This window comes from Sminthopsis crassicaudata, chromosome 3 (assembly GCF_048593235.1).
Source record: "Sminthopsis crassicaudata isolate SCR6 chromosome 3, ASM4859323v1, whole genome shotgun sequence".
Classification (NCBI taxonomy): Eukaryota; Metazoa; Chordata; class Mammalia; order Dasyuromorphia; family Dasyuridae; genus Sminthopsis; species Sminthopsis crassicaudata.
In genome coordinates this window covers 439,802,245-439,814,712 of record NC_133619.1, presented here as the reverse complement: position 1 = coordinate 439,814,712, position 12,468 = coordinate 439,802,245, and the positions used below count along the sequence as shown (strand labels likewise).

Genomic DNA, 12,468 nt, shown 5'->3' with positions numbered 1-12,468 from the left:
CCCCCTTTTATCTCTCCCTCTCCTCTCCTTTCTCTCCTTTTCTCCCTCCCCTTTTTCTTATATTCCTCCTCCTTTCCCCCCTCCCTTATTATTTTCAGTAAAAGAACTCTACTAGGATGCTTAATTTGTGGTAGGATAATCAATATGGTTTATAGTTGTAAATGTATTTCCTTATATTTAAACTGTGAAAGAAGTCAATGAATATGATAGTTGATTTTTCTCCCCATATACTTTTTTGCCATCTCATCTGCAGAAAATATTTTGGGGAATGTTTTACAAATAATATATAATATACATCATGAAAATGTTAGAATAGATAGCTTTCTCAGAAAATTTCTACAATAGATTCATTCTTCATATTCCTGTAGATGTTGAAGAGAAGTAATAGATACAAGACTGTGCCACTTTTGTTGTAGTATTTATTATTAACTCACTCAACTCAATTTGACTTGGAGAACAAAACAACCTTAAAGGCTCTGCTCCCTCAAGGAATCCCCTAGACATAAGCTAAGCTTCTTCAAGATTTCTTGATGGACACCATTCTGGATCACATTTTTGAGGGATTTCCTTATCAGTACCACTTAGTCATGCATTAAATACAGAACATTGCCTCAACTGGCATAAAGCGTATCCTGTGCACAAGTCAAGGGAAGAAAAAGTTCCCTGTAAATGATAAGTTTTTCCTGATGCTCCCGTTTGTGGCTGATATCCTCTCAATTACACTGAATCCTACACTGAATCCACTCAGCCTTTTCAATGAGATCCACTTCAATGAGATAATTAGTGTTCCAAGTAAATAAAGGAAAGAGGTAAAAACTAAAGCGATAAAGAACATGTATTGCCTATATTGCATAAATGTCAACACGGGGTGTAGGGGCAAGAGTGCTGGAAGGAGTCAGAAAGATCTGAATTCAAATACTGCCTCAAACTCAAATACTGCCTGGACAAGTCATTTAACTTTTCCCAGTCTCAGTTTCCTCACCTGTAAAGTAGAGGGAATAATGAATGCCTCATAGGATTGTTGCAAGGATCAAATGAAATAACATATACAATGCTAAAGCACCATATAAATGCTTGCTATTATTGTTATTGTTATGATAATGATGATGGCATACAGTTGGATAATAGATTGCAATTTGTCATTTTGATGCCCATTAAGTTACTGCATGAGTACATACATCTTGGACAGGAATTATATATGGATAATTACTTCAATTTAGAATGCATTAGGAAGAGAATGGACTAGGATGTGTTTGGGAAATACACAGTGCTTTTGGTAATTCTAAGATGCTCCCTACCATCAAAGCCTATATTTATAAACAATAGGATGTAACTTCCTAGAGAGCAAGTACTATTTAACTTGGGTCTTTTATCAATTTTTTAATAATAGTGAGTTCATATAGTAAACAATGAAAAGTCATTTGATGAATGCATGTACATAATTTCCTTGTAATGCTATATGATCTTAATCATAGAATATTTCAAATTCAGAAGAATCATCATTTTTTTTGTCTCCCCAAAAAGCAATGTATAGTAGTAGGTAAAAGTAGGTTGGAACATATTATCAATGACAGATGTGCTATAAGTTACATATGCGCCTAGAAAAGAAATAGGAAAGATGGAGTGAGAACAAACAAAAAGACAGTATTAGGATTGCATTGATTTTCTTGAAATACACATACAGACATATAGACACATACAAAGGGTATGCAAGGTTCAGGATAGCTATTCTATGAAGGATTTTCAGGATAACATAGACAAGAGTTAGACAACAACATGAAAAGGTGTGGATGGGCTGAAATCTTCACTGGTGGAATGAATGCCCACACCTGCAAAATTCAATAAAGTACTGAAATGTTTTATAAAATACAGCAGGTTATATTTGTTGTTTCTATTGTCATGGAATCTAGTAATAAAAAAGTTAAGATTTAGCCATGGTTCCTTATAAGTATAGAGTATCAGCCTAAATCAAAGTGTCTCAAATTATCCTATTAAACTTTTTCCTACTTAATGACTTGCATAACTTTGCAGATTCCAGAAACATTTGAAAAATAGCAGAAGGTTCTTTATTGTTTGTTTGTTGAAAAGCCTTTAACTTGAATGTGTCTTACCTGACTTTGATAGTAAATAGTTTTTTCCTCTTGACAATAAATGGAATCAAGTTTATTTGACAAGCTCTGACACCAGGCTGCATTAAATTGTATTATTTTTAAAAGACTCAGGAGTACTCAATAAATTTGAATGATACATTTGAAATAGTGCAGGGAAGCCAGAATCTATCAAACTGAATAGAAAATGTTGTCCAGGGGACTAAAATTTAAAGAATAAAATGAGTTCCCCCATATAAAATAATTAAAGGACTAATAAAATATTTGAAGTTATTCTAACATGTATGCAAAGTTATGAATTTTCAATTGGAGAAGGTTATCTTTATTCAAGACAGTCATTTCAAGGTAAGTTTATGAATAAAAATATTTGTTACTGATTAAATGATAGCTTGTTGACTGGAAGTCATAGAAGAATATATTTTAAAAATTTTGCCTACCAAGTTATATGTAAATTCTCAAAGGTCCTTTTTCATTATTATTATTATTATTATTATTAATTAAGTTTATCTCACCTTGATAACATCTCAGTGGTTTTGGAAAGTTGAAATTTCAAATGACAGTTATGTATGTGTTTGAAATGCAATATTAGAGGTGTAGTTCTTTGCTTAGATTCAATCTTTTAAAATAACATATTACTTTTGCCCACCCAGCACCACTCCATTTTAAAACAGAAGCTGACTTTGTATACCATTTCAAAAAATTTTTTTATGTGAATATTCTCTACCTTTGCTAGTCACAGTCCTTCCATCTACAAATGTTAAGTCTTTCTGGAGTCAACCTCCTGGTGTGAGCCTTTTGGAATTTAGCCAGGCTGATGCTTTGGCCTGGGAGGTGAAGTCATTCCAGCCAGGTAAGAGCTGCCATTTATATGGGTAAAGCAAAACAAATCAATCACTCTAGATAGGAGAGAGTAGTCCCGGAAAACTCAGTTTTACAATGGTAATGATAGCAGTACAGATAAATTAAAGAGTCATGGTTTGAAATCCAGCAAGGACCAAAAAGAATTCTTTGTTTCATATCGGGCTTCACTAACAAGGACTTCTCTGACTAGTAAGCCTGGAGGCTTTGAGTGTTCTGCAGACCATCTGACTATTAGAGCAGGATATTAAAAAAACTTAAAGTGATAGGAGCAATTTGGAATTGGCCACAAAATAGAAATTATAATAAAGTATATCAGAAATTATAATTATTATCATTTAGTGATATATATCCTTTGTGTATATACACATACACATATATCCTTTAGTGTGTCTATTTGTATACACGTACACAGATATTTGCAAATACACATACATATGTATGTGTGTGTGTGTGTGTGTACATATATATATATATATATATATATATATATATATATATATATATATATATATTTATAGGAAGGGCTTAGAATATTTGTTTTTATTCCCTAAAATGTGTCACAGTGCTGCCACTTTGGACACTATCTACTCATGTTATCTCTGTAAGCCAGGTCTAATGCCTACCAAAGAGCACTGGATTTAGAATAAGAGAATGTGAACCCACTTCTGGCTTAGCTACTTAATACCTTTGATATATTAGGCCATTTATGTTTCCTTTCTGTGCATTAGTTTTTTGTCTCCTAAAGAAAAACTGCTCAGCTTAGTGATTTCAAAGGGGCCTTCTGCCCTTTAGCCTGGTTTTTAGAACTGTTCATTGTTCCACCCATTCTAGAAAGTAACTTAGAATTGTGCTTTGTGACTAAAAGTGACTAAAATGACCATACACTTGGATGCAGAGATTCAACTGTTAAGCATGTATCCCAGTAATAAAAAAGAAAGGCACCATATACAACAAAATCTTTACAGCAACACTTTTTAGTAGCAAAGAATTGGACAAAGATAGATACCTATTGATTGGAGTATATAAGCATAATAGAATATTAAGACAATAAATATGAAGAGTACCAAAAAAGCATGAGGAGATAGGAACTGATGTATATCTTGTGTTAGAGTTATTAACAAAGAAGATACAAATTCACATAGGAAAGATCCCTAAAGTCCATAAATTATATATAAATTATATAGATGTGATTGTACTTGGAATAAAAGAAAGATATGAAGAAATGTTTGAAACTAAAAAGAATTTGGTAAATTCTTACAAATTTTTTCAAATTAAAAATATTAAGATATTATCTTCATAATAAGCAAAACTACTCTAAATAGCATAGACATTAATTAATGTTGATATCATCCATAATTTATAGTGTCAGAAGGTAGACCATCCTCCATCATATAGACTATCATATAACAAGCTTTTATTGCATACAATTGTTTTGATGTATATGTAGTATATTTAAAACTATCATAATAAACTATTGTGAAGTACTATTCTCTCTCTGTGTTTGCACAAACATACATACTATGGTTAAAGTTCTTTTGGATGTCCTTATGTAATCAAACAAGTAGCTACCTATTATTTGCATATAGCTCATCCTTCCCACCTTTCCTAATCTTTCATGTGCCTATTCCACGCACTTTTATCGTAAACATTAAGAAAGTCCACGCACATCCCTGCTGATTAGTAAGAGTTTACTACATTTCAATAGGACTAGTCACTCAAATCCGTCTTCTTCCTGCCATGCTACCATGGATATTCTCGTCTTCCTTTCGCCTTCTTTTCCACTTTCTGTTCTGAGAAACATAATCAATTCAGGGCTTCTGGAAAGGCCATCTTCTGTGACTTTATCCTTCCCTTGTCACTACTTGACTCTATGCATTGTATCTTCCTGTTAGAATATGAACTCTTTGAATCTGAGATTCTTTTTTTTTTCACTTTTAACACTGTATCTAACATTTCATATATTCTGCTTCATTCATTTTCTCATTTACTTGTCTATCTATTTATCTATCTATAGCAATATATATTTCAAATCATAACCATCTATTTATACATGCTTTGACCAACATTTTCCATACCAAATCTCACTATCTGTACACTTAAATATATGGCAATACAAATGTCTATGTATCTGTTTCTTTTCTTTCCTCCCTCCCTCCCTCCTACCTTCCCTCTTTCCTTCTGTGCCTTCCCCTCTTCTATCACTCTTTGTCTCTGTCTCTGTCTCTGTCTCTCTCTGTCTCTTTCTCTGTCTCTGTCTTTCTGTCTCTGTCTCTGTCTCTCTGTCTCTGTCTCTGTCTCTGTCTCTCTCTGTCTCTCTCTGTCTCTCTCTGTCTCTCTGTCTCTCTCTCTCTCTCTCTCTCTCTCTCTCTCTCTCTCTCTCTCCATCCCTTTTCTCCTGGGATAAAGATATTTATTCTAAATATTCTGTAGCGAGCTGTCGTCTCCAGAAGCGGCCAGATCGCTCTCTGGGAAGAGATCTGCTGTGTCTACTCAAATCTCTTAGACAGATTCTTCTTCCTGTAGTGAACCGTTGTCTCCAGGCAGTTGCTGTTAACTCTTGTCCAGAGAAGTGACTTCCCTTCCTGCAGAGAGCCCCATCAGGCCTGATGTAATGCAGAGACTTCTTCTATCTCTGGAGTGGTGTCCTCTTTTATCCTCCCAGAGAATGGGCGTGGGATAATGCAAGGGCTTCTGGGAAGAAGTACTCCAACCAATGAGCACAAAAAGAAGTTGGGTAAATGTTAGAAAATATATGTTTTCAGGATGAGAGAAAAAATGAATGGTTGGCTTAGTAGATGGGAAAAATAAGGGCTAAATATGATATAAAGAGTTGGGAGTAGGGCTGTATTCAAATCAGCTCAAACTTACTCATGAGAGTGATTGTTAAATTTTCAGTGTCAGCATTTATACTTTGGAAATTGGTAAATGCCCTAATCAGGGCTTGATTTATTAATCAAGCCTAAGCTTAAGAGACCAGATTTGAACTCAAGTCCTCCTGACTTCAGGGTTGGTGCTCTATCCATTGTACCACCTAGCTGTCCCAAATACATTTTAAAATGTGTCATACATGCATCAGCTTGTGGTCTTTATGTGTATTGCTTTCTTGATCTTTGCATTAGTCATCTTATGCTTGCATAGCACAGTAAATTCCCTTATAAAAATTTACTATAATTTGTTTGAATGTTCCCAAATTGATGATCCTTAGTTTGTTCCCAGTTCAATGCATCTACAGAAAAATGCAGCTATAAACATTTTTTGATGTGCATGAGACTCTGAAGTTATTGTTAATATGCATGTTTTGACGTTATTAAGAAATTGAATTTTTCTTAACAAAGTGAGATTTCTAGGATATGTGCAAACTTGAAATAAATGAGAAAGCTATATTAAGCAATGGAAAATCCAAGGAAGAGGGAGGAACATTCATTAAAAATACATGCAAGTTTTCAGAACATATATCAGAATTCTCATCTTACTATATCTTACTATAAATCTTACTTATATCTTACTGTACTTATTATATCTTATTATAAATACACACATGCATGTTTGATGTTTTGCAGACTAACTCGAGGGCTTCTTTGTTGCTTATCTCATTTATCTTGCCTTTTATTTATATATACTGAATTAGAAAGAATGATTCAACCCAGTGGCAGAATATCCTAAATGTAACTTTAAAATATGTACTAAAAATCACACCTTATGATATGTTTATGATCTATCTATCTATTCATCTATTCATTTTTTCTTGTTGTTGAGTCATTTCAACTTGTTCAACTCTGTGAACATATTTCAGGATTTTCTTGGCAAAGATATTGGAGTGGTTCGCCACTTCCTTCTCTAGTTTATTTTATAGATGAGGAATTGAGACGAACTGGATTAAACTGACTTGCCCAGAGTCAACATAGCTAGTATTATCTGAGGTAGGATTTGAATTTATGAAGATAATCTTCCTGACTCCTAGTCTGGTGCTCTACTATGTTAGTTGCTCCATCTATTCATTTAGTAAACTTTTATTGAGCAAGTACTATGTAAAGAATAATGTAAGAGGCCTTCTAGAGGATATAAAGAGGCACTGATAGAATGGAAAGAATGAAGAGCAAAATAACTAAGAGATATACAAGCTCTTTTGACTATCAGCAATAATTTTTATCACTTAAAATAATGAAATATCTCAAATGCTTAAGAAGGCAGGAAGAGTTTAAGAAGAGTAAGAGGATCAGGAGAGCAAAATACAGGAAAGCCTTTTGTTCTTTACAGGTTTTGATAAGTGGTAGCAAATCATAATTCATCTTTAATCCTTAGCCAAAAGTTGCTAAGAGGTAAATTTGCTAAGTTGAATGAGAATACAAAATACCCAGAGTCTTAGGATCTCTTCTTATGGACAGTTTTTAAGATGAAAATGTTCACTTCTGTTTCCTTGAACACATCCCTCAATTCTTCCCTGCTCTTTAATTCTTTTTGTAGAAATTATTGATTTTATTTTCTTGAACACAATTTTATATGATAATATCTGTGCAGAGGCAATTTTCCATGGTTCAGGGATCTGGACTATTATGAACATTTGTCTTAGTAATGTGATTACAGAGTTACTAACTTGATCTTAATAACATTTGCCTATTATCATGTATTAGATTCATGAAAGCAAAACAATGTGTTTTCTAACATAGAGAATTACCCTTGCATGTGTCCCATAGTTATTTGTCATAACAAGGTAGATGATAGAATAAAAAATTATTTCAGATCACTTTTGAATAACTATTGGCATTATTTAAAATTATAAACAATTAAAATTATTTTATATATACTTATTAAAATTATAATTTTATCACCATTGGTAAAAAATAAACATAGAAAATAAGGGATAAAATCTTACAACAAACATTTAACCTTTAACACTTCAGCAAGAATAAATTATTCTGTATCTTTTCTTAAGTCTGTCCTGAGATCTACCATGTTGTCTACATTTTGTTTTTTCCCTTTCCTTTTCCCTTTCTTTTTTCTGTTTCTGTTTCCCTTTCAATTTTTTATATATAATATAATGTTTTATATAAATATATAAATGTTTAATATAAATGTCAGTGGATGGTCAGTTCTGATTCTATTGATTTGTTTTCTTATCACTTAAAATATGGCATTACTATTCCATATTTCCTCAAATGCTTATTATTTATTATAGTATCATATAATTAAGTTAATTATTAAACTGCACTTTATTCAGCCATTTATTAGTTTTTAGATATAGACTGTTTCTACATAGTTTTGCTATGTAAAAATAGAATAGCTATTGATATTTTCATATAGCTAGTGTTTTCTCCCTTTTTTCATGGTGCCTTTGGATTGTGTCCTATGAATGGAATCTCCAGGCCAAAAGGCAACATTAATTTTGTGATTCAGTCATTACATATTTACATAATGCTCTTCGGAATGTTTAGCTATTGGCATTATCTAAAACCAAAAAGAATTACTTCCAAACTTCGTAAGTAACATTGCATACAAATTCATTTGTTTATGCTCCAAGTACCTGCATCACTATGTTGTTTTAAAAGCTGCTATTTCTGCAGTGTTTTTTAGATATACAAACTATTTTCTCCACAATAGTTATGAAAGGAAGGTAATGCAAGAACTGTTATCCCCATTTTAAAGACAAGGAAATTATCCTTTTTTTTGTTTTGTTCCTTATCACTTCCAAACTTCTGAAACACATTATTATCTTCTACTATTCCTAATTTCTCTTCAGTACTTCATTTTCTTTATCATATTTATCGTTAGAACAGAGCAATTCTCATTCATTAAGATTATTAGTCACTGATAGGTAGACAAATTCAGTAAGACTATAAGCAATGACCCACCACAATTTGAAAGGACTCATGATGAAACATACTATACTCTTTTAAATAGAGAGCAAAGGGACTCAGAGTGTAAAGGGAAGCACATTTTCTTCTATTGCATTTCCTAATGCAGAAATTTGTTTTGCATGACTCATATTTGTAGTGTTTTGTTTTTGTTTGTTTTTTCTTTTTCTGCTTTCTCAATGGGAGTAGTGAGAGGGAGAGAGAAAATATGGAAATGAAAATAAAATAAAATTGATTTTTAAAATAATAGGCAAATTCAATTGAATGTTCTTTTCTAGTTTTCCTTAGACATCTTGATATATTCAACATAGTGACCATTTTACATTCATTTAAATACTCTTTGACATTAATTTCCAGAACAATTGTTTTCTGATTTGTCTCCCATTTTTCTGCTAAAGGGAAACTGAAGGTTTGAATAAATGAAGCATATATTTAGTTGATTAACTTGGTGAGAAAGAGTGAGTAAATGTAAACTTATCCTTGATACAAAGTTATACTTATATAAAACAGAATATTATTGTTCATTTATAGCATTATACTAATTCTTGATCATTTGTGGTTTAAACTCTTGGGATCTTCCTATTCAATTACTTTGGTTCTTATTCTATACTACTCTAGTGTTGTCAGTTAATTTATGTGCATACACTTTTGTTTTAGTAAATTGGATTGCAGACTTTCAGAATTCAGAAAGCATGTTGTAATTGCTTTTTTTTTTTTTTAAATCATTTTTGTGTTGCCTAGCATCATACTTAGCATAAAGGGCACTGTAGAATGCCCTGTACTGGAGTAAAAATGTATGAATCCTAAATTCTGTAGCCTAGCTTAGTCATTGGCATTCAGTAGACACATAATAAATGCCTGTAATTAATTGATTAGAGTCAGATGGGATCTGAATACATGTCCTACCTCTAAGATTTAAGACAATTAGCAAGTGTCTCTGAACCTCAGTTTCTTAATCTGCAAAATGCATATAGTAGTATCTGTAGTACTTATCTCAAAGGATTATTGTGAAATCCAACTAATATATTGTATATAATGCACTTTGTAAATGTAGAAAGCTCTGTAATGAGAAACATTAGTTTTTTAGGGCACTTACTCATTTTTTTGATTGATGGTTCAGTCTGTGGACTTTTTAGAACTCTTGTCTATGTTTGCTTTTTATATACAGCTTGCCTTTTAAACATTTTTATGACAACTCCCAACATATCTCATTAGAACTAGCCCAGCTAAGCACAGATAGACTCTCACCTGAAAGCTGACCACTAACTTTTAGCTTAGTAATAAATGAAAAGTAGAGGTAGTCTAAAAATCTTACTTCAACCCATAATTTCAACCAACACTTTTATCAACTCACCTAATAAGCCTTTGCCTATAGCTGTGAATAAACAGCAGAATTGACTGATATGTGAGATACAGAGGAAAAGGAAGGAAGTGTACCTCGTCATAGTCTGGACATAAGCTTGCTGCTGCTGCTATATGTGTATTTATGTGTGGGTGTATTTGTAAGTTGAAATTACTGACTAGAATGAGGTTTTGGTACTATCTTGGGGTTTCATATATTTGTGCTTCACAATTTTTCTTACCTCAGTTGAATTGTTGTGATTCCTTCTCTACCCTCAACCTCCCATCACTGAAACAAATACATTTGTTAGGGAGAAGAGATTAAGTGATATTCCTCACTGGAACTCCCCTTTCTTTACTTAAAACAGATAGGAGATAATAAAACTGAGAACCAAACATGCCCTGCACATTTAAATTCTCTTAACACCTACTTCTTTTGCATTCATAGGATGCTGTGACAATCTGTACTCTGGGAATTGGAACAGCATTTGGAGAGTCGATTTTGGATAACACTCCCCGCCATGCTACCATTGTTACAAGAGAGTGCAGCGAACTTCTCCGCATTGAACAGAAAGACTTTAAAGCACTATGGGAGGTAAACTCAAAGGCTTTTCTTTCAATTAATGTAATTTTAGAAAAACAAAGACAGCTGTAATGTGTATAATAACATTATAATCAAACCTTAATATGTTCTTTTTGAATCAGATGGAATTTTATTTCTCAAACATTCTTTTGAAGGAGTGAACACCGTTTTGATACAGATATACTTAATTTTTTTTAAGTATCTGCTTCATTTTCTATAGTCTATCATAGCTTCTAATTATATCTCAAATGACCACTTAGTATTTTCTTTGCTTTCCCATATCTTGAGCAGTCCTTCTAAGACATATTCTAGAGGTGTGTTCTTTAGTAGGAAGATTATGGAGAAAGTTCTTGTAATCTTACTGTAGTTTTCTTTTAGCTATTAAACCTTAATATTGGCATTCCTTTTTTAATTAAAAAAAGTACATGAAACACTTAAGAGATAATGTATGTATTGTTTAGATGCTTTCTAGACTGTTGTGCTCCATAATAATATATGGTAGGTGGCTGTGCCATAATAATGCCTGGTTTCTTGCCAACTTCAGAATGGAGAGTGGCACAGCAGTGAGTGGACACAACAGGTCCTGCTGGTTTTTGCATTTATCTGCTGCTTACCAAAGTCTCCCAGTTATTGAACTCATTTGTGGCCTGCATTGGTAATAAATTAATCTCATCTGCAGTCATAGCAAAGCCAGCCCTTGTAAAAGCCCAGCTAATCCTTCCATCCCCTCACTCTTGGGAGTTCTCTCAGCTTTCTGATTTTAAACCATGGTTAGTCCTTGCCTTTGTCCTCATCTCAGTGTGTTCAAGTGTTAACCCACTGAGCTGGCAGGCTTCACTACTTGTCCTAGTGTTGTTAAGATTTTAAACTTGATATAAAAAGAATTTCGTGTAATCAAATAGTATCCCCCAGAGCAAAACAAAATGCACTAACCGAGAAAACCTGCAGGTGAACAAGTGATACTTTGCTTTAAAGGCCACACAAAGCCTTAGAAAACCTCAGTGGTGAAACCTGTTCCTTTTATTCTTGGCAGTAGTGTATAAATTGTGGGGTTACTTGTTTGAAATGCTTCTCTTGGAAACTATTACAAAGCCCCAACTGATCAGTAAAGTTCAGAGACAAAAGCTTAGTTTTAGGAAGGAAAAACTAAAATAGGCTACCATGAACTGTGGGTTTTCTGTCAATTAAAGTGACTGAACTAGAGGCAAATAAGCCATTTCTTGATCTCTTATTTTAAAAGGTGAACCTAAATGTCCTTTTAAAAAACCAAATTTGTAAAAGCTATTAAAGACCTAAATGGTCCTCACCTGTGAGTTGTTCAATTGGAGAAATGATTTCCTATGTGGCAACTGATTGAAATTGATAACATTACAGTGTTTGTAGGAACATTTTTTAAAAATGGCTTTTAATTAGAGGCTCCTCAGGGCTGTGAATTTTAGTATCCCCAAAGACTATAATTTTTATAAGTTTTTAAAACATTTTTCTCTCTTTTTTTTAACATTGAAAGATCATTTTGGGAAAAATGTTGGGATATTCTATAGGTACTGGACCTATTATTTAAGTTTATATCTATACTGTTTACATATTTGTGTTCAAGATCTTTGTGAAACCTTTTCTCATATAAGGAATGCCGCTGAGTTACTATATTAATGGACAGCAACCATATTAGGAAAAGTTAGGTGGAAGTTCAGGGATGTATCATATGTCACTGTTGTGTTCAGAT

General features: G+C 33.0%; 1 protein-coding gene across 3 annotated transcripts in view; it reads left to right on the top strand.

The window, feature by feature from the left end:
- RAPGEF4 (Rap guanine nucleotide exchange factor 4) overlaps nucleotides 1–12,468 on the top strand; it is a 336,971-nt gene that overhangs the window by 59,712 nt on the left and 264,791 nt on the right. For all 3 annotated transcript variants that reach the window (XM_074303100.1, XM_074303098.1, XM_074303099.1), the window contains exon 4: nucleotides 10,611–10,757. In XM_074303100.1, coding sequence (XP_074159201.1) covers nucleotides 10,611–10,757 — 147 coding nt within the window. The remainder of the gene's footprint in view (nucleotides 1–10,610; nucleotides 10,758–12,468) is intronic.